The sequence below is a fragment of the Apium graveolens genome, chromosome 8 (assembly GCF_009905375.1).
Source record: "Apium graveolens cultivar Ventura chromosome 8, ASM990537v1, whole genome shotgun sequence".
Lineage (NCBI taxonomy): Eukaryota > Viridiplantae > Streptophyta > Magnoliopsida > Apiales > Apiaceae > Apium > Apium graveolens.
The window spans coordinates 82,026,351-82,048,105 of record NC_133654.1 but is presented as its reverse complement, the minus strand read 5'-3'; the positions used below and the strand labels follow the sequence as shown (position 1 = coordinate 82,048,105).

Genomic DNA, 21,755 nt, shown 5'->3' with positions numbered 1-21,755 from the left:
AGTCACTACAATTTGACCTGAGCTAACACATTTTTTTAGCGTTGCAATAGAGTATAGCCGATGTTACAATAAACATGAGCAAATTTCTATTGTAACGTAAAAAACTAGTGTCAGAATTGATATTGAAATATATGTTACCATAGACATGAAAAATTAGGGCGGCTGATTTGGCGGTCATTTTTTGACCAATTTTTTGGGCGGCCAAAAACAAAATTAGACCCGCTTAGTTTATTTTATCAAAAAAATTAATTCTACTAAACACTCTCTCCCTTTCACCGATTACAGACACTTTCATCTTCTTCTTTCAAAATTCACTCCCAGTCCGATTAGTTTCTCTACGATCGGTGAATAAGAGTAAATTAGTTTTAGTAAATTGGAGCTTTCTTCTCTGTCCGATTGATGGGGTGAATTAGGGTTTATAACAGTTTCTTGGATATTTCTTAGAGTAATTATGGTTCACATTAAATTGGGGCTTTCTCATTAGTCAGGTTTCTTCTTGCTCAATTAAAATTAACGATAATTGTATCTGTTAATTAAGATATAAATCATACTTCTGCTTTTCATTTTTAATTAGTTTGGTTATGTTTTTATATTGTATGAATCTATTGTTCAGTTGATATCACAAGTATTAGAAATCATATGATTTATCTTGTTTAATTTTTAGTGGTGTGGTGGTTTTTTAGGTTGTGGTCAATAATCTGGAAGATGCACATGAAGTGATTGATAAATTAGGGTCTTTAGATACACTTTTGCAGAAAAAAAGAGCTTGTCAAATTGTTATCTGGTTGTAAAAAAGGCTCTTCTGAGCTTTATATTAACAACAATCTTGAACAAGAAGAATATGTTAAGTAGATACAAGATTCCTGGGAAAAACCAGCTAGCCTGAATCACCGAATTGTGTCTCGTGTGGATCCTTTCACCCATAATCTTGTGCAGAAATACGGTAACTGATAGGAAGCTTCCAGTGTCATGTAATTTATAAGTTGAATTATGTTCCAACACCTCGAATTTATATTTTTCTAACTAACTGTTACTCGTTAAAACAGGGGAAATATCGATGTTTTGGTTAGGGAAGACACCTAGACTGAATATAATGGACCCTGAGTTGGTAAAAGAAGTTTTGTCTAACAAGCTAGGACATTTTCAGAAGCCGTCAATGCAAACTTTATAAATTCCTGGTTTCAGGTATATCATCGAACATATTACTGAAATTATATTATTTTGCAAATTAAACAACCTTTTTACCTCAACAAGTAGGTTTTGATTTGTTCAAAAAATATCTGATATAAGTATCCTTTCAATGACTTCAACTCGATGCTAAGCAGATTTATCCCAACTGAAAAGAATAGAAGTAGAAACAGCTTGAACAAAAGGATTACCTTGATGCTCAGAACATTAGTTGAGAAGAAAGACAGAGCAATAACTGCAGGAGAATCCAGGAATGACGACTTATTAGGCCTGCTCTTGCAATCCTGTAAACATATAAATTTATTAGTAAACATTAGTTAAAGTTGCAGTGGCTGTGATCTTATAGAATTTCTCTGCCTTTACAATAGAAGTTAAAGTTGCAACAAGAAGTCGTAAGCTCGATCACACCGAAAGCTTAAGGTAATAAAGTTTCTATTAATAAATTGCACCATGTAATGACTAGTCATTTTCCAATAAATCTGGAGAGACTTGGTTTCTTCACTAACAATTGTTGTCCTCTAAAACATATTTCAGTTTTTACGACAAGGTAGCCGTGGATGTGGAATTGGACCTTATAGAAGGCTCAATAAACACAGAGTCTTTGCACAATGACTGAAGTTGAGGATTTAAAAGCTCTAGTACTGTTGCTTCCTCTATGGGCTACAGGTATAATCATCAGTATGATGTATGTCCAAACAGGCATCTTTTTTGTGCTGCAAGGCAGTACAATGGATACTCGTGTGGGAAAATCCGGCTTTGAGTTTCCACCAGCTTCAGTTAATATATTCGACTCCATCAGTTGTATGTTCTGGGTGCTAGTCTACAAACAATTAATCGTTCCACTAGCAAGAAAATTCACGGGCCAGAGAAATGGCTTAACACAGCTGCAGCATATCGGTACTGGCCTCTTCAGATCAATCATTTCTATGATATGTGCAGGGATTTTGGAGTTTTTAAGACTTGAACTTGGTATTTTGTTTTTCCCTCTTTGACCTTCAGATGTTTGATCCACTCAGAGATGTACATGGTGGATTTAAAACCTGTGTTTTATGTTACATGGTATAATATGGTGAAACAAGGTCTCTTTAAGGAGCAAATATTCTCATTTTGGCTTAATCGACATACAGGGGAAAAGGAAGGAGGTGAAATTGTATTTGGTGGGGTTGATTCAAAACACTACGAAGGTGAACACACTTATATTCCATTCACACGGAAAGGTTATTGGCAGGTTGGTAATGATATTAAAGTTCAATGTAACTTTTCACTCTGTTATTTGATTATGTTTTACCATTAATTCTTTTCTCGTGACAGTTTAAAATAGTTGACGTTCTCATTGATGGAAAAGAAACTGGTATGCTGTCTTTGGTGCTCAGTTCTAAATAGCAATAAAGTAAAAGAAACTAGTAACTTACAGTTAGTCCCTACACCACTCTCCTGGCACTTCCTAACAACAGACATCCAACACTATGCATGTAATTTCACATGTAAAAGAAATAGACAATACTAAAAAAAGAGAGACACGGAAGCTAAATTATTTACGCTTGTAATAAAAGCATGATTACATTTGCAGGTTACTGTAATGAAGGTTGCTCTGTAATTGCCGATTCTGGTACTTTTTTCTTAGCAGGTCCAATGGTAAGCTACTGCTGCAGATCTCCCTAAACTGTCGTATGTTTCCTCTATAAATTATTGATATTCCCTCTACACATGTTTGCAGGCAGTGATCACCATGATAAATCATGCTATTGGGGCAGTTGGTGTTGTTAACCAAGAATGCAAGACTGTTGTTGATCAATATGGACAGAAAATTATGGATTTGCTTTTAACTGAGGTATTTAAGGAATGGAATTTTGAATTGATGATTTTCTTGTATTAGTTTAACAAGAGTGATTTTTGAACTCTGGACTTTATTTAATGTAATATAACATGGATAATTGACCAACTCTGCTGATCATGGACTTTATTCAAAAATGATATGCTCCCAGATTGGTTTGTGCACCTTCGACGGAACTCGTGGTGTTAGGTTAGAAGACTAAGCCAAATTATAATAATATTGGTTACTGTAGTTAGACATTATGAAATTTTATCTGTACCTAAATTAAATGTATCTATGATCATGCTGATACAGTAGCGGAATTGAGAGTGTCGTAGATGAGAAAAATGGTTGGTCCTCCGGGCATCATAAATGCTCTGTGCTCTACCTGTGAAATGACAGTGGCGTGGATGCAGAATCAGCTTAAGCAAAATCTGACCCAGGATCGCATTCTAAGTTATATTAATGAGGTAATGAATATACATCTCTTTTTCTTTAGTAGATTTTATTAATCGTATGGTGGGGTAGAATCTACCGTTTACACTAACCAAGATAATTAGAGTTTCGATTGTTAATTGATGTGAATAGACTCTCATTTTATGGTGTTAAATGTTAATGTATCAAAAACCCAAAAAGGACATTCATGATTTACGTACACTAAGAAATGTGATAAATTGCAGCTTTGTGACTGGTTGCCTATGTGACGGTCTCAACCCCGGGGTCAGGGGCTGACGTCACCAAAAAAATGATAAACTATAACATAAACTACCAAATAAACTTTTATTATAACACACGACCCCAAACCAGGAGCCGAGACAGGTTCAAGTATTATTTAGGTTACAACATAACACTAACTTATTCAAAATTCAGATATCCTCACTTATTACAGCAACTCATCAGACCTCAGGGTCTGATACAAACTACCTCTGATACAAACTACCTCAGAGGAGCCGAGACCGGAGGCTGACACTCTACGCTGACCTGGTCTTCTAGACATCTGCAATGAATAAATACAAAACAAGCTGCAAGGGTGAGCAATCCATTGCTCACCAGTACCTCTATATGAATAACCAATAAAAAGAATGTATACAAAAAAAATAGTATATGAACAGATATCAAACTAGTTTACGAAAAATTAGTAAAACATGTATAAACTTGGATATCAAAACTAGCATGCTCTGCAAAATAATATCATCTGTAGTGTGCTGTGTCAAAATACCAGAGTTCAAGTTTAGCATGCTATTTCCTTTCCAAAACCACTGTCCATTGATGGACCCATAAATCATCTGTCCCGTTACGGGGACCATAAACTATATGTTCCGTTACGGGAACCACTAAACCAAAGTCAGATATAAACGTGGATGAATTTTAGGGACAGCTGATCAGTCTTTCCCACCACAATTTGTTTCGGAACTCAGAGACTAGCTAGGTCTCTGTCATGCTGGACTAAGCGGCCTACCATTGCGCGCATCCGACTTAGCCTCTTACGCAACCATGCTGGGCCGTTACCTAATAACGGGCCTTTAACGCCACTGACCATCCAATATCTGATTCATTTTTATCCAGTTTCCAAAATCATTTACACCTATCTCTTCTTTTTTTTTTAAACGATTACAACACACATTCTAAAAATCCCTCTTTAATTTTAATCACAATCAAGAGATAGGCATTTTCAGAAGTTACTTTTTCCACAAAACCTCGTTTAGTATAACATATTTAAATACGGGGAAGACGTAACTTAAAACATTCTGTTCCAGTACATAATTTAAATCAACAACCATTCATATATACTGAACTGTAAAAGATTAGTTCAGGGGTACTTGCCTTGCGAAGCTTTGCACTAACTCTGGCTTAATTCTAATTGACTTCAACTACAGGGTCCTTCGACTCGAACCTACGAAATCGAAACAACCTAGGTTAAACGACCAATTATGCTTGACGTTTCCTCACTAACTAATTACCCAACGATATAATTCCCGACTCGTTAGCATATCAATAATAATAATATACACGCCATAATAGTGCACATAGCAACCAGGGGTCAATTTATATTAACGAGATATATATACTCGATTCGTAATTTAAGGTAATTTTTAGAAAAATTTGGACGACGACTCCTCTGTTTATAGGTCTACCCGTCGAAACATCAATCGACGTCAAATCCCAACAAAATCAATCTGAATCGATACATAACTAAATTTTTAGTCCCGAAAACAATTTATACAAATTATTTTATTTATTAAAATATTTAGGACTCAGAACAGGGTCATCACCGCCCACCGCGCGCTTGAAAAATTCATCGCGCGCGGCAGCAAAATTTATTGGTGCCCGAAAATTCTTCAGGTTTCCAAATAAACTTCGCCGATTACTAAAAATCGTTTTTCCCACACGAATAATTTATTTCACGAAATCAGTCAATAAAATTCATGCAAGAAATATAATAATCAATATAATAATTCCAAAATTGCAATCGGCAAGAACAATAGGAACAGGGAATCAAAAACCCAGGCGGCACACACGCAACGCGCCACCACGCAGCACCACCACCTCAACACAGACACAACAAAACGCACACACCACTGACTATATACACACACAGATCATGTATATACATATACATATATGCATAGACAAAGGAACGGAGCCGAGTGGCCTGAAAAGAAACCCACTGGAACTAGGCCGGAAAACAGCCGGAATCCAGGGAAGCAAAAACGGAAGGAAGAAACCGAGAGGAAGAGAGAAGAAAATGGGAGAGAACGATTGAGAGAGAGTCTGGAAAGAGAGAGATTTAGATTGATGTTTACAGAGACAAGAAATAAATGACTCACCCCTCCCTGTTACTCAATTATAGGGCACGTGTCCAATTAAATGGATAAGTGTCATTTTCTGAATAACTGCAAGCTGATTCACATTGTTTTAATCTATTTTGATAATACAAATTGCGAATAAATATTACTCAAAATTGTACCAAAATAATCCTAAAATTTCATAAATATCCCGAAACAGATAAAACATAAATTTCATAATTTTTAAAACATTTTTGAAGTGCAACTTATACCCGCATTTAACAATTAAACGAAATAACGTGCGGGTGAAATTAACCCTAAAATTTACCAGAATAATTTTAAAATTCTTAAAATATTGTAAACATAATAAAATATGAGTTTCATAATTTTGGAAGAATCCAAGAATTAAATATGGATTTTACAATTAAATGAATTCAGAAAATCATTTAGGAATATATAATTAGCAGAATATTGATTTGTAAATTTTATAAAATCCCAAAAATAATTAGTAAGATTATAAAAGCATAAAAATAATTTTAGAGACAATCCAAATAATTTGGAAAATAGGATTGTCATAAAATCACTTTTTAGAAGCGAAACCAAAAATAACATTATGCAACAGTTAATCATAAAAACACACCACGCAATCCAACAATCACATATAACAATAATAAATAAACACAGAGACCATAAATAATATAAACTTCTTTATTAATTGTCTACGCAATAATTATATATTTAAATATTACAGAAATATACGAGTCGTTATAGCCTAGTCCTATGGGAGAACCAAGCTAGTGTCGATTGTAGCAAAATATCTAGATACATGGATTAGTCAAAGCGCTTACTTTTTTCACCTAAGATTGTAGAATGGAATAGTCAAAGCGCTTAATTTATTTTCTTTCTATTGCAGGCTGGGACATTTGATCTCGTGGGAATCATTGTTTGTGAGATAGATCAGACTGCAAACAGTTGAGCTGACCTCAAATCAGTTGAGTCCCACATAGTTGAGCTGCAGAAAGCACAAATGGAAGCACATGAATTATTTGTGGCAAGGCAGGAACTTGTTGGAAGATAAATTTGATGTTAGAACTCTAGATTATTTTTGTTTAATTACAAATATGGTCAAATGTTGTGGCTGTTGGATGAATTTGCAAAACTTTGTTTATTTTAGTTGACTTAAAATTTTGTATTGTTGTGTTGTATTTTAACTTCAGATTTGAGTTTTTAAGTTAAATATGTATTTAAGTTTTGAGTGTTACAAGTGTAATTAGTAGATATTTTTATGTTGGTAAAAACATGAAAAAATGCTACATACATAAGTGTTAAAAAAAATGTTACAATAAGATATAAAGATGTTACCAAAAGATTGAACTGTTTTATCATCCGGTGTTACAATAGCATATATGATGTTGTGAAAGAGTTTATTGTAACATATTTTTTGATGTTACTAGATTTTTATGGGTGTTACAATAGAATTATGGTTACACATGCCTTTTCTAACCATAGATACTGAAAGTGTAAGCATAGGAGGTCTATTGTTACATTTTCAGCTATGTTACCAAAGGTTCAAAATATGTTACCATAGACCCCTATTGTAGCACGAGCAAATCCAACACCACGAAATTTTCAAAAAGTGTAACCATAGCCCAATTTTTTGCTTTAGGTAACATTTTTTGGCCAGTTTTACACTTTTTTTTGGGTGTTGCTAGAGGCCATATATGGTGTAGTGTTGGTGAGCTCTCGTTGCCATAGCCCCGAGGGCAAGCATCACCAAGAACTACGTTTTGGCTTGATCCTTGGCATATGCCAAGGTACGTAGGCATCTTGTGAGGGCAGATTCAAGCCACAAAACACAAGCGCAACCATTAAAGCTCGAAGCTTATCAAACCCTAACATTGAAAACACACAATAAATAAATACATGTTTTTTATCCATAATATTTGGTGCCCACCGTAGGGCAAGGACGACAACCATGAAAGCACGAATAAACCACCTGCTGAAATACGCAATGTCACATCCATTGTTGAGATTTCACCACAGTAAAACCTGCTGAAATACGCAATGTCACATCCATTGTTGAGATTTCACCACAGTAAAACCTCAATATCTGAGGAACTGATCTCTCGAGCATGAAGATCCCCATTACCCAACTACTAATTCAAAGAATGGTCTCCAACCCTAGGGGATGAAGAAACAGGGGAAGAGTCTCAAACTATAGATGGTAATCTCGCTAATGAGCACCGAATTTCAGATGTTAATAATTATGCTTGCCTCAAGGGTGAATGATCACCCACCTTACGGGATGTAAAATTTTGAGGAGGAACGAAATAACGAGTACATGAGGAGTATGAACATCAGCATTTGTAAGGGCTAAACCTTATTGAAGGAAGAAGTTACAATTTCTATGATCCCTACATCGAGGATAGTGATCGTTCATATGAAGAGGAGATCGCCCCAAGAAGGGTGCAGCCGATTGAGGAACCTATTGTCAAAGGGCGTTTTTAGCCCCGAAGACGTGAAAGGATGAATTCCCAAATCATAAAGAAGATAATCTGTGCTCATGAAGCACACATCTGAAAACCCCAAAAAGATCTGAAATTATGAAGCAATCAAGATCTAACAGCCACAACTCAAGTTGTCGCTTCCATCATTGGAGTACAACAACTCTCATTCACAAAATCAAGAAGTCGGTCCCATAATTATGGGATTTTTTGTGACCCGAACGCAGATTCAAAAGATCGATACCCAATCTCAAGGAGTATAAAACCAAGGGATGAATCCGCAATCGTATTTCAGATGTTAACAATTATACTTTAATCTAGGAGGAACGCTAACCCACCTGATTAGAGAAAACTTTGGCGCCGACCGCATTAGGAGTATGAATTCCGGTATTTGAAAGGGTTGAGCCCCATTCCTAAATGAGTCAGAGATTTCTTTTGTCCCAATACCTAAGACAATGATCGTTCATCTGGTAAAATGACCAAACCAAGAAGGAGATGACCAATCAAAGAGCCCGTTGTCAGAATACTTTCTCAGTCTCGAGGGCACGAAGGGGTGATTCCTCAAACCATTGCAAAAAAGAATTCGAGCTCATGAGGAGCACATCAACAATATTTAACAAGTTTAGAGGTGCATTATGCGAAAACCCGATCTTAACCCAAAGGGACGATTTAAGATCCCCAAGTTCAGAAGATAGAATCCTTAAGTTTAAGGGTCGAATACCCAATTTTAGATGGTAGTTGAGACCTTAGCTCTACCAATGTTCTCCTTTCCCAAACCATGGATGATCCGGGATATGGATTTAAAGATTATGACCAAGGAAGCAAAATTCAACATCAACCTCGCAAAGGTTGTACCCCCTTATGTTCAAGGATTGAAACCCATTAATGACCAAATTTGTGATTATTACAATCCCTGTACAGAGGATAATGAAATCTGAAGTGATAAGGATGCCACTCCAAGAAGGTGACGTCCAGAAAGTGACCGACCGAAGAAGGATGTCCCAAGCCTCGAGGGCCTCAAGGACTGAAAGCTTAGGATGATGATAAGAGAATTTTTATCTCATCAAACTCGTGATTTAATGGAGGAAAAGAAACCTGAAAAGGGAGTAACAAAGTTGGCTACTTGCAAAATTTGGAAATCCTGGAGCCCCGAGGGTCGATTCCCCGGTATAGTTGGTTTGGACGACCTTCCATGAAAAAGGAAGACGGAGATTCTAAAAGTTGATCCCAAAGATTTAATGCCCCTTTAAGGCCTGAATGATCCAACGTATCTCTTTACGAAAGAAACTAGAAATACCTATATTTCAAGGAAGCTGAAGGTACCCCAATCTGGGCGTATGATGGATTCAGTATTCCGGATAACCAAGTAGGAAAGTTTTCAAACTCTCTACTAAGACAGCCGATGCACGATTTTATAAAGCGCGTGACATTTTCTTAAACCCCGGGGGGCATGAGTCGATTATGGTGAAAAAGTGCATGAGCCACACTGCATCCCCAAGAACATGAAATTAGGATAAAAAGAATCCTTGTATGATGTAGACCGATTCAAACAAAACCCATGATCAACATATACTTATGCAATAAGATGTCAGTGATAGTCCAACAAGGAGCCTGGGATGTTAACTTTAAGTTATCGTTGGCCAAAACTGAAAGAGATATGTCCTAAGTCCAATCATGTATGAGGATTTAGGAATAACTTTATGTAATCTGTTTTGATTTCATTGATATTAATAAAAGGCTTGTTTTGTTTTTATTGCGGGCTCTATCTATTTAAATGTTTAAATAAGATATACCACAGTTTAGAGTAAAGCTTTTTATGGATTGTGATGAGATCATAATAATGAGACCTAAAAGATGATAACTCTAAACTTAAATAGTTCCTAGTCGTAGGATTACTAACTGGTAATTAATAATCCGCAAAGATCGGTACATACTATGCTTGCTTCATTATGAAGGAAGTCTGTTCTCATAGACATTTGTGTGGTGACACTATAGCTAGTATGTAGGTGCTTATTATAGAATAAGTTCACTGAACATGACTCACACAGCTGAACAACTGATGGAGTTCACTCACGTGTCAGCAGTTGTTCACATAGTGATAGTTGTACAAGTATCCTTAGACTTGAGGTCATCATAGTCATCTTGTGTACACTGAACTATGCTTGGGTTTAGTTCTTAGTCTCAAGGGACAATTATAAGGGCTCTACTGGGTATAGGAATTTGTACACGAAGATAATGTATGATCAATAAAGGATCTACCCCTTCCAGTGTAGGAAGAGAATGTTCAATGCTGATCCGCTTATGTTAGTTCAGGAATCTCTGGCCGGAGGAATGAAATTAGAAAGGAGTTTCTAATTTTACATTAAATAGAACTAAGCATAGTGAATGGGAAAGCAAGTGATTAAATAAGATAGGCTTGACACAAGTTCCATGCCTTGGATCCTGTGGAGGGTTTCGTTTTTTTAAGATTAAATTTACGTTTTCGCTGCGTTTATGTGCTAAAAAGCATTCAATAGCATCAGAGCTACTTGCGAAAAGTTTTTAATTCGTTTATGTGTTTAACTGTTTTTGATATATGAGCATGTACGTGATTCGCCATGATTTGATGTTGATATAATATGCTTATATATGTATGGTTTTGAATATATAATATTCATGTGAGTTGTATAATCATAAGATGATTATGTAATATGTATATATACTGATATATACATGATTTATGTTTGTTCTAATTATGAGAATCATATAAGATACGGATTCTGAATTGGCTGCTGCAGATTTGCTGAAATCTGGGTCTGGTGTCCGATTTACGCAAACGAATACCCTATTCCATAGATAACGAGCGTCTGAACAAAACTGGTAGCCAAAGCTATCAACGACTCGTCTGTAAGGCGTTTGACGTCGTTTACTACCCGTAAACAGTGATTCTTTTTTTTCTGATTTGATTCTGATTTTTCTGATTTTTGTCATATTTTCTTTTTATGATTAGATCATGGATAATATGATATGTTAAGATCAAATTATGTGTTTTAACATGCTTTTATATTTTGTATGAGCATGGTGGATGGTTATGGCCTTTCGGCCTTAGTGTAATGGTTTTGGTTTTGGTTTTAAATACGACTTGCATGTCGTCAATCTTTGTAATCATAAATCTCAAATGTAACTCGAGTTATTCTTGTAAGTTCATTAGATTAGTTTTACTTTCAATCATGTAATGTAATTGAAGACTCAAGAAGGCTATCCAATGGAGGTGATACAAAGAAGAAGACGAGGCATAAAGAAGTCTAAACATAGAAGAAGACTTATATAATAAGTAGTTGTATTTATTTTCATCACCATATTAGATTGACCTTGATCTTTATCATGAGCTTGATGAAGATCACATAGGATGGGGCCATAACCAAACACATTTACTTTATTGCACTTTACATTTACTTGTTTATTTAATTTTATATATGAGATATATGCCTATGTTTACCATGCGATGATAGATTTAGGTGAACTTAAATCAATATAAGGCGTGCTCTAGAAAATCTAGAATTGGAATCGTTTCTTGCCTTAACAATAAATATTATGAATACGATCATGAGATTCTTGTGTTTATGAAATACGTAATTGAATATGAATTTTCAATATTGAGAGAAAGGATGATTTTGTCAACAACAGATTTCTATCTGTAAGAAGGGTTATTAAGTGACGCCTCTTGACAATGCTCCACCCAATCTGGGAATCATCTGATTATCGATTATTGATTTGAAATATTTAATTTAAAAGGAAGAATCTCTTTATAATATGATTATGATTGTAACGTAATATAATCCCTCTAAAATTAAATAATATCAAGTAGTAATTGGCCAATGACACAGCGGGCTTGTGTCGGTCATAGCCTTCCAACATGGTAGAAAGTGGTTCTTATTTTTAAATCATTGTCGTTTCGTCCTACAGCCGAGGGCTTTGATTTCGAAATAAGAAATACTTGTCTATTACATAGAGATGTGTACATTGAATTAGAATCTAAAGGTCGGTACGTGCTACAGCCGTGGGCCGTTGGAGACTGATTCAATTGTACGAAATGTTGGGTTAGATTTGACTTAGAATATTGAGTTTGTCGTGCCACAGCCGTGACTCAATTATTCAAGAGGCTAAAGTTATATTAGGGAATAACATAAGATGTAATTGACAAGAGTTGTCTGCCTATTGAATATCACATGACATTTCGTGCTACAGCCGAGGTTGTGTGATGGAATGTAGGATCCCTATTCCCACTAGCATTATGAATGCTTAATTTTCACTTAGGGGGTTGAAGATTAGATAAACTAGTGGGAGACACTTATGAATAAAGACCCGATTCATATAGTGTTTTGAAATGAAATTGAATATTTGCTAAGTGTTGTATGTGTTTATCATTTACAGATTTACTATATTCGTCATGTCTTCTGCAGTATCACTCCGGAGCATACTAGATGCTCACAAGTTGACTGTTCCTAATTTAGCTGTTTGTTTAAACTGTAACAAGTTGGGCACTGGAAGAGGAACTGCAAGGTTTACCTTGCAGAATTGAAGAAGAAGAAGGGTAGTGAGACTACCGCTTCTGATTCAGGCATGTTCATGATCGAAGTTAATATGTCACTAGGTCAAATTTCTACTTGGGTATTAGATACCGCCTGTGGTTCTCATATTTACAATTTGTTACAAGGACTAAAGGGAAGTAGGACTCTTAAAAAAGATGAGGTGATTCTACGTATGGGCAATGAAGCAAGGGTTGCGGACATATCTGTAGGATCATTTAGTTTACATATGCCTACGGGCAAGACTATTATTTTGAATAATTGTTATTACGTTCCCTCTATTGTGAGGAATATTGTTTCTATTCTTATGTTGGATGTGGATGGTTTTTCATTTATTATTAAGAATAATGAATGTTCTATCCTTAGAGATAATGTTCTTTTTGGACGTGGCATTTTAAATAATGGTCTGTATGTATGTGACGTAGAGCATGATTTACTTCAGATTGAACAAACTAATAAAAGAAAACGAGATGATGAAAATCTGACCTATTTATGGCACTGTAGGCTAGGTCATATTAGTGAAAATAGACTGCGGACATTGCATAAGGAAGGGTTACTTGACCCCTTTGATTTTGAATCATATCCTACATGCGAGTCTTGTCTATTGGGTAAAATAACCAAATCTCCATTTAGTGGATATGGAGAGAGGGCTGTAGATTTGCTAGGATTGGTACACACAGATGTATGTGGACCAATGTCTACACAAGCCATGGGTGGATTTTCGTACTTCATTACTTTTATAGATGATAGATCTAGATTCGGATATGTGTATTTAATAAAACACAAGTCTGAAGCCTTTAAAAAGTTTAAAGAATATAAACATGAAGTGGAGAAACAAACCAAACACAGTATTATAACTCTTCGATCAGATCGAGGTGGTGAATACTTGAATGGAGAGTTTCTAGATTATCTCAAAGAAAATGGTATAGTCTCCCAGTGGACTCCTCCATATACTCCACAGTTAAATGGGGTATCTGAAAGGAGAAATCGAACTTTGTTAGACATGGTTCGGTCCATGATGAGCTATGCGAATCTTCCAGTATTCCTATGGGGTTATGCATTGGAAACCTCAGCATATTTACTGAATAAGGTGCCTTCCAAATCTGTTCCTCAAACACCATATGAGATATGGAAATAAAGGAAACCGATTCTTAAACACGTTAAGATTTGGGGATGTCCAGCTTATGTCAAGAAAGTTGACCCAGATAAGCTGGAATCTCGATCCGTAAAATGCAATTTTGTGGGATATCCTAAAGAGACTTTGGGGTATTACTTTTACACCGATCATCGGGTGTTTGTCTCCTGACATGCTACCTTCTTGGAAAAGGAGTTTATCCTTGAAGGAAATAGTGGGAGCAAAATTGAACTTGATGAAGTTCAAGAAGCACAAACTACTACGGATCAAGTGGAAACACCTGTTCAGACTGAACAACCTTCTGTGGAACAGCCCATTCGTAGGACAGGGAGAGTGTCTCGCCAACCTGAGAGGTATTATGGCCTTGTCATTGAGAATGACAATGAGTTGTCAATCATTGTTGATGACAACCCTGTGACCTATAATGAGGCTATGAGTAGTGTTGACTCAAAGAAATGGCATAGTGCCATGAAATCCGAAGTGGAATCTATGTATACCAACCAAGTATGGACTCTGGTTGAGGCGCCTGAAGGTGTTAAGCCTATTGGGTGCAAGTGGGTATATAAAAGAAAGATTGGAGCAGATGGCCAGGTGGAGAGAACTATAAGGCCAGGCTCGTGGCAAAAGGTTTCAAACAAAGGCAAGGGATTGACTTTGATGAAACTTTTTCTCCTGTAGCCCTGTTAAAATCAATTCGGATTTTGCTTGCGATTGCTGCTTACTACGACTATGAGATCTGGAAAATGGACGTGAAAACGGCCTTCCTCAATGGGGAACTTGAGGAGGAAGTGTATATGACACAGCCAGAGGGTTTTCTTTCGAAGGGAAATGAACACCTAGTGTGTAAGCTGCTGCGAACCATATATGGTTTAAGGCAAGCTTCTCGTAGATGGAACATCTGTTTTGATGAGACAATCAAAGAGTTTGGTTTTATCAAAAACATAGATGAACCATGTGTCTACAAGAAGGTTAGTGGGCGCGGGGTAACATTTCTTATATTGTATATGGATGACATACTTCTTATAGGAAATGATATACCGATGCTACAATCAGTCAAAGTATGGCTATCAAAGAACTTCACCATGAAGGACTTGGGAGAAGCATCCTACATTCTCGGTATGAAGATCTATAGAGATAGATCTAGAAAAATGATAGGTCTTACCCAGGGTACATACATCCAGAAAGTGCTTAAAAGGTTTAGCATGGAAAACTCCAAAAGAGGTCTCATACCGATGAGCCATGGAGTGTCCCTTTCCGAAAAATGTCTCCTAAGACACCTGAGGAAAGAGAGCGTATGAGTAAGATTCCTTATGCTTCAGCAATAGGATCTATCATGTACGCGATGTAGTGTACAAGGCCTGATGTTGCTTATTCAATTAGTGTGATGAGCAGATATTAGTTCAATCCAGGTGAAGACCACTGGAAAGCAGTGAAAAACATCCTTAAGTACTTGCGAAGGACTCAGGACATTTTTCTTGTTTTTGGTGGTGAATTTGAGTTAAAAATAGAGGGTTATACTGACTCTAGTTTTCAATCAGAAAGTGATAGCAAATCCATGTCAGGGTACGTGTTTACTCTGAATGGTGGTGCAATTCAGATTGTTGAAAGAGGAGATGTCAACGTCGAGAGAGTTGACACACATAACAACGTAGCAGACCCACTCAAAAGCCACTTTCTCAGAGTCACTTTGATCGTCATAAAGACAATATGGTATTAGATACCAGAGTGATTGGCTTTAGTACAAGTGGGAGATTGAAAGAGATATGTCATAAGTCCAATCATGTATGAGGATTTAGGAATAACTTTTATGTAATCTGTTTTGATTTCATAAATAAAAGGCTTGTTTTATTTTTATTGCGGGCTCTATCTATTTAAATGTTTAAATAAGATATACCACAGTTTAGAGTAAAGCTTTTTATGGATTGTGATGAGATCACAATAATGAGACCTAAAGGATGATAACTCTAAACTTAAATAGTTCCTGGTCGTAGGATTCCTAACTGGTAATTAATAATCCGCAAAGATCGGTACATACTATGCTTGCTTCATTATGAGGGATGTCTGTTCTCATAGACATTTGTGTGGTGACACTATAGCTAGTATGTAGGTGCTTATTATAGAATAAGTTCACTGAACATGACTCACACAGCTGAACAACTGATGGAGTTCACTCACGTGTCAGCAGTTGTTCACATAGTGATAGTTGTACAAGTATCATTAGACTTGAGGTCATCATAGTCATCTTGTGTACACTGAACTATGCTTTGGTTTAGTTCTTAGTCTCAAGGGACAATTATAAGGGCTCTACTGGGTATAGAAATTTGTACACGAAGATAGTGTATGATCAATAAAGGATCTACCCCTTCTAGTGTAGGAAGAGAATGCTCAATGCTGATCCACTTATGTTAGTTCAGGAATCTCTGGCCAGAGTGAATGAAATTAGAAAGGAGTTTCTAATTTTACATTAAATAGAACTAAGCATAGTGAATGGGAAAGCAAGTGATTAAATAAGATAGGCTTGACACAAGTTCCATGCCTTATATTTAATCGTGACATTGCAGGGTAAAATGAATTAATTGTACGGTAACTACTCACTGAATAGGTTCTTGGTATTCTAAGCAGTGAATTCGTATTATCCGGATAGTCGCGATATGCTGGGAAGTATCCCTCACGATGTAGAATAAATATGATTAATTAATTAATCATATTTAATGAATTAGAGAATTTATATAAATAATGATAAAATAGTTTTATTATTATTTATTTCTACTACCGGCTTAATATTGAACCTACAGGGTCACACCATAAAAGAGAATGATTTAATGGTGGAGGAATTAATTAATAATGGCTGATAATTATTTATTTATGAAATAAATAATTAATTAGCAAATTTAATAATTGATTAAATGAGATTTAATTGATTATAAATTAATTAAGAAAAGGTTCTTAATATTATTAATTAAGAATTTAATTTTTGGAAATTAAATCAAGTGAGATAATTATTTCTAAAGAGTTTAGAAAAAGGATTAATAATTAAAAGGTGTTTTAATTATTAGTGAGAATAATAAAGGGTTAATAATAATAATATTTTATGGGAAAATTTTCAGCTGAAAATTTTGCCTATAAATATACTATTATAAACCCTATTTTTGCCTCAACCAAAAAGATTTTCAAAACCCTAATTCTCTCCATCTCCTCCTCCTTCATTACATCATTTTCTTGGTGGATACCAGTGGAGTGCTTCACACTTGAGGAGCAGCTGCTAAGGATCTCCGTTCATCGTTCTTGGATCGCTATTAAAGACCTCCATCTTTCCATTAACGTAAAGCTTCTTAAGGTAAACATACTGAACTACGAATTAAATATTATTTTTTCGCATGGATCTAGCAGAGGGTTTCGGTTTTTTAAGATTAAATTTACGTTTTCGCTGCGTTTATGTGCTAAAAACCCTTCAGAAACCAATATGGAAAGCATACATAAATTGCAATAGTTGGAAGGCAAAAATAAAACAACATGAAGAAGAATTTGACCCTTGATAGGAGGCGATGAAAATAATGACACTACGCCATAGATGGGCTAATAAGACACTCATTTTACGTCACCTTAGGCCCGTTTTATGTTCCAATAGGCCTATTGTAACGCCAAATCACCATTTCATCCGCAAATGTTGCCATTTCTATCTAATGTAATGTTTTGATTATCAACCGTAACACAACTAAAAACATTACCTTAGGGAGATAGAGTAACACTAGATAAATCAAACGTAACGGCAATTCAGTGTTACCTTAGCATTTGAAAAAAATTATGTGGGACCCACCTGACTGGATTGCCACGTAGGCAGCCACGACATATAGAGGGACCCACTAACACGTGGCGAGCAATGCCACGTGGACTGCCACATGGATTGGCTCATCAAGTGGGACCCCACTGCCACGTCATCATGTGGGGCCCACTGCCACGTCATCAAGGGGCCCACTGCCATGTCATCAAGTGGGGCCCACTGCCACGTCATCAAGTGGGGCCCATTACCACGTCATCAAGTGGGTCCCACTGCCATGTGGGACCCACATGTGGGCCCACTTTTATTACTGACGTAACAGTAAACAAATCTAATGTAACGCTGTATTTTGGCAAAAGAAACACAAATTTAGATTTTGTAACAGTGATAAATATAGTTATTGTAACACTAATAGATAACATTTCGAAATGTAGTTTTGATAAATACAATACTGCCATTAGCAAAACAACAATTCAACCATACCAAAACATATTTCCCCAACAAACTAGTCTTACACCATTCAGAACACCAACTCCGCCAACATAATAACCACTTCACCAAAATTATAGTACGATTCACTACATCACTCCACCAAAATCATACTAACAAGAACACCAAACAATCCCCAAATTCCAACTCCAACCAAACCAAATAAACACCATCCACCACCAATTACAGTGAGTACCAAAAGTTATAAACCATCAATTCAAAAGTCTAAATAACATAACTGTCCATACTATTAACTCAAGCTAATGCTTGTAAAGAGAAATATCTAAGAAGAAGTCCGGGCAGTCCCGGCAGTCTTGGAAGTCCCAGCAGTCCCGACAGTCATTGGTGTACCATTTTCATCATCCTCGCTTGAAATATTAGCATCAACTTCTCCAATGTCCAGATTCAAGCCTGGATTAGCTGCTGCGATCTTTTTGAGAATAACTGACAAGTTATCCTGCACTTTCTTGGAAACCTTTTCTTCCAGTTCAGCCTCAAGTTCTCCCCTGATCTTTGCAGTCAAATCTCCCAAATAAGTGTCTATAGGAGCCGAATCTGATTCCATCGCTTTCTTGTTCTTTCCTACAAGAAAAATGTTGTTAAATATTAATCAATTTTACCATAGAATTATGCTACACAACTACACAACTACTAACAAGGTTTGCATTAAGGTGGCATATACTAATACTTAACAGCCTTTTATTTCCGCTAAGTCTCATATGTTATTTGTTTTACCAAATAAATTAAACCAACAAAACATACTTGGCAAAGCACTTTTTATCTCTTAATTTTAAAGAAATAGAAAAATTGAACTAAATAAACCACTTTATTTACCGTGCAGCATTTAACCTCCATAAAAAAAGTAAAGTCCTTACGTTTCTTTTTTGCGGAGCAGCCGTAGTCTTGTATGTTCGGCCATCTTGTTCATGAGATTGCAAATAAATTTCAGCTTGTGATGGCGAGGCGAGATTAGGATCAGTCTCTTTCTGTTATAGAGCACAAAAGAAAAAGACAAAATTATCTAGCTCAAAGTTACCACATAACTATAGATTTACTTAAGAAAAATTGCACATCAACTATTTAAAAAATGCCTAAGCACTAACATTCAATCAAAGGATTTATGAACAAACAACGAGGTAGTCATTACTATTCAGTAGACACAATCCAAGTGTGTACAGGAAGTCAATGAAGGCAATATTAATGCAGTTCTGAAATTGAATATCTAAATTCAAGCAAATACCAGCAAAAAATAGACATGCATCTGATTTCTAAAGAATTAAAGCACAAAAATATTTGATGACACTTGACATGAACAACTAAATTATTGTGTCTGCGAGCTCTATTTTATTGGTTTTTTCGGGTTGTTCACAGTGAATTATTTAAAGTTATATAAATGCGGATTGGTTTGTAATAATCTGAATATCATAACTAATCAGAAAACTAAATAATTGCTAGTTATAATGATGATATCGACAAGGACATATACATTATTTAAAAAAAGGGGGGGTTCTAACATGTCCCATTTTAAAATTGGATTTAAGAACATGTCCCCATCTAATTAAATTATAAATTTATCCTATAATCAAAATTTAATCCAATTTAACTTAACCATGGGGCCGTAATTATAATATCAAAATAAAAGGGGAAATATTCATAAATGTACTAGTTAATTTAGGAAGCATACCAACTTCTCTCCAACTTCTGCACTACTGTTGGCACCCTGATTGTGTGGGTCAGTTACCGAAGCGCGAATTACTTTGTTATCATGTGCTAATTCCTGTAAAAAAAATTGCATAATCCAGTTTGAGAATCTTTAAAATCATTAAAATTATATTAAAAAGAAGCACGAAGGCACCTTCACCGACTCATCTCCCCAATACTTTATCAGCAATTTAAAATCCTCGAGCGGAATCTCCTTGGGCCTATGTTCAAGCCTTTCATCATCAGTGGCATGCTGTGTGTAATGCTTTGCCTTCATCCGAGACTTGTAAGTCCTCTAGCATCTATTAATTGTCTCATAAACCCAGGACTGAGCTTCATTCGGAATAATATAATGGTCCTAATATATAATAAACTCAAGATCAATAAAATGAAGGGGTTAATTGAAAAATAAATGAAACTGAGGTTTAGGTAATAGAATTTACCCGAGTATAGTCCCACATTTTCTTCTTCAATTGTTCAGGACCAGGCGCCAGTTGACATAAGTAAGAGAGACATTGTCCTTTGCAACTGTTCCGAGAAAATTACTCAGCTCTCTCGTAACTTTTCCGTCTCTTGAAACAGGTACATTTTGTTTGTTCAAAAAAATCACCGGTCTTTCATCACGTGTCCTTGCGTGAACAGTTAGCAGTTTTGTCCTTCCTCTCCATTTTTTGGGCTTTGGTACTTCATAGTACATGCACAAAAAAAAAAGTTGACTGCGAATTTAATAATTAATTAAATTCTTACTGCCTCTCCATCAATAAATAATTAGTGTGCATAATTCATGCGTAGTTATATTTAGAAAGTAAAAGTACCTGCTTCAGTTTCTTCCTCAACAACATTTTCCGAATTAGAAGCGTGCACATTCTCGGTTGTTTGAGGAAGAATGCCCTGCTTTTGACGTTCCCGCATTGCTAAATAAGCAGATACAGACCCACGTGATTCTGAATTGCTCGCGGATTTTAAGATTTTACTACATGTTGGTTTCAGGAGCTTAGATTTACTGGTCATTTCCTTGTCAGATGTTTTACCAGCTTGCGATGGTTCATTCTCTGTTGCAGCGGTGACATTAGCTCGCGAACGAGTTCTTGGTCCAAGGGGGACATGGTTCTTTTTCTTCCCATTCTTCGTTCTCTACAATTATTAGGATTGCAAATATAATGTGAGGCCAAAGCAATAAAGAGTATAAAATAAAAACAAAATATATAGGAAAGTTGATAGAGTGATAAACAAAATATCAGGTCTTAAACTAATAAAAAAACACAAATTACACTCTTGAAAAACAAGGAAGGAAGGCCAAAGTAATGAAGACTGTAAAATAAATCCATACCTCAGATGAATCATCACTATCATGTTCGTGCTCACTTTCCGGATTATAATCATCATCATCCGGAGAGGCTTTGTCTTTTTCTTTGGATTTCTCAATAACTGTTGTTGATCGAGCTCTCAAATCAACCACTAATTTTTTGATCCCAAGTTCTTCCAACCTTCTATCATTTTCCTTCATTATATTAAGTCTTTCTTGCTCACATGCTGGTAGCGGTGGGGGGGCACCTGCAATAATTATAAATCAGCACTGTTATTAGTGTAGCTCAACTATGCATTGTACTTTCTTTCTAAAAATTTGGAAGGAGTGTTTAAGTGAATATTACAAGTGTTACAGTCCAGGTTAGAAGAAAAAAAAGAGGAACATTGACAAGGATACCTCGATGTCAAGTATAGCAAGTTCAAGGGGACATCTTACTTGGCGTGCATCACCTTGTAGCTGATCTTTCATTTTCTCATTATTTTGC

The 21,755-nt window shown here is 36.0% G+C and overlaps 1 protein-coding gene across 6 annotated transcripts; it reads left to right on the top strand.

Moving 5' to 3' along the window:
- Positions 1–229: 229 nt before the first annotated feature.
- LOC141677982 (aspartic proteinase-like) lies at positions 230–7,051 on the top strand. 6 transcript variants are annotated; one of them, XM_074484149.1, is made up of 13 exons: positions 235–488; positions 684–943; positions 1,047–1,185; positions 1,326–1,474; positions 1,557–1,608; positions 1,723–2,157; positions 2,316–2,416; positions 2,500–2,539; positions 2,759–2,823; positions 2,906–3,019; positions 3,174–3,211; positions 3,317–3,471; positions 6,701–7,051. In XM_074484149.1, exons 6-12 carry the CDS (start codon positions 1,797–1,799, stop codon positions 3,393–3,395), a joined length of 798 nt encoding a protein of 265 aa, XP_074340250.1. In that variant the 5' UTR covers positions 235–488; positions 684–943; positions 1,047–1,185; positions 1,326–1,474; positions 1,557–1,608; positions 1,723–1,796; the 3' UTR covers positions 3,396–3,471; positions 6,701–7,051. The 6 variants fall into 6 exon arrangements, with proteins under 6 accessions (XP_074340252.1, XP_074340250.1, XP_074340248.1 ...); XM_074484147.1 differs by having other exon boundaries at positions 1,326–1,608; XM_074484150.1 differs by having other exon boundaries at positions 236–488; positions 1,326–1,608; positions 1,723–2,085.
- Positions 7,052–21,755: the final 14,704 nt, after the last annotated feature.

Excerpts from the sequence above, each read along its gene's own strand:
- LOC141677982 (XM_074484148.1), top strand. The coding sequence starts at position 1,797 with ATGACTGAAGTTGAGGATTTAAAAGCTCTAGTACTGTTGCTTCCTCTA. Across the intron at positions 2,158-2,315 it reads GTTTTTAAGACTTGAACTTG|GGGAAAAGGAAGGAGGTGAA; the intron begins GTATTTTGTTTT and ends ATCGACATACAG. Across the intron at positions 3,212-3,316 it reads GACGGAACTCGTGGTGTTAG|TAGCGGAATTGAGAGTGTCG; the intron begins GTTAGAAGACTA and ends ATGCTGATACAG.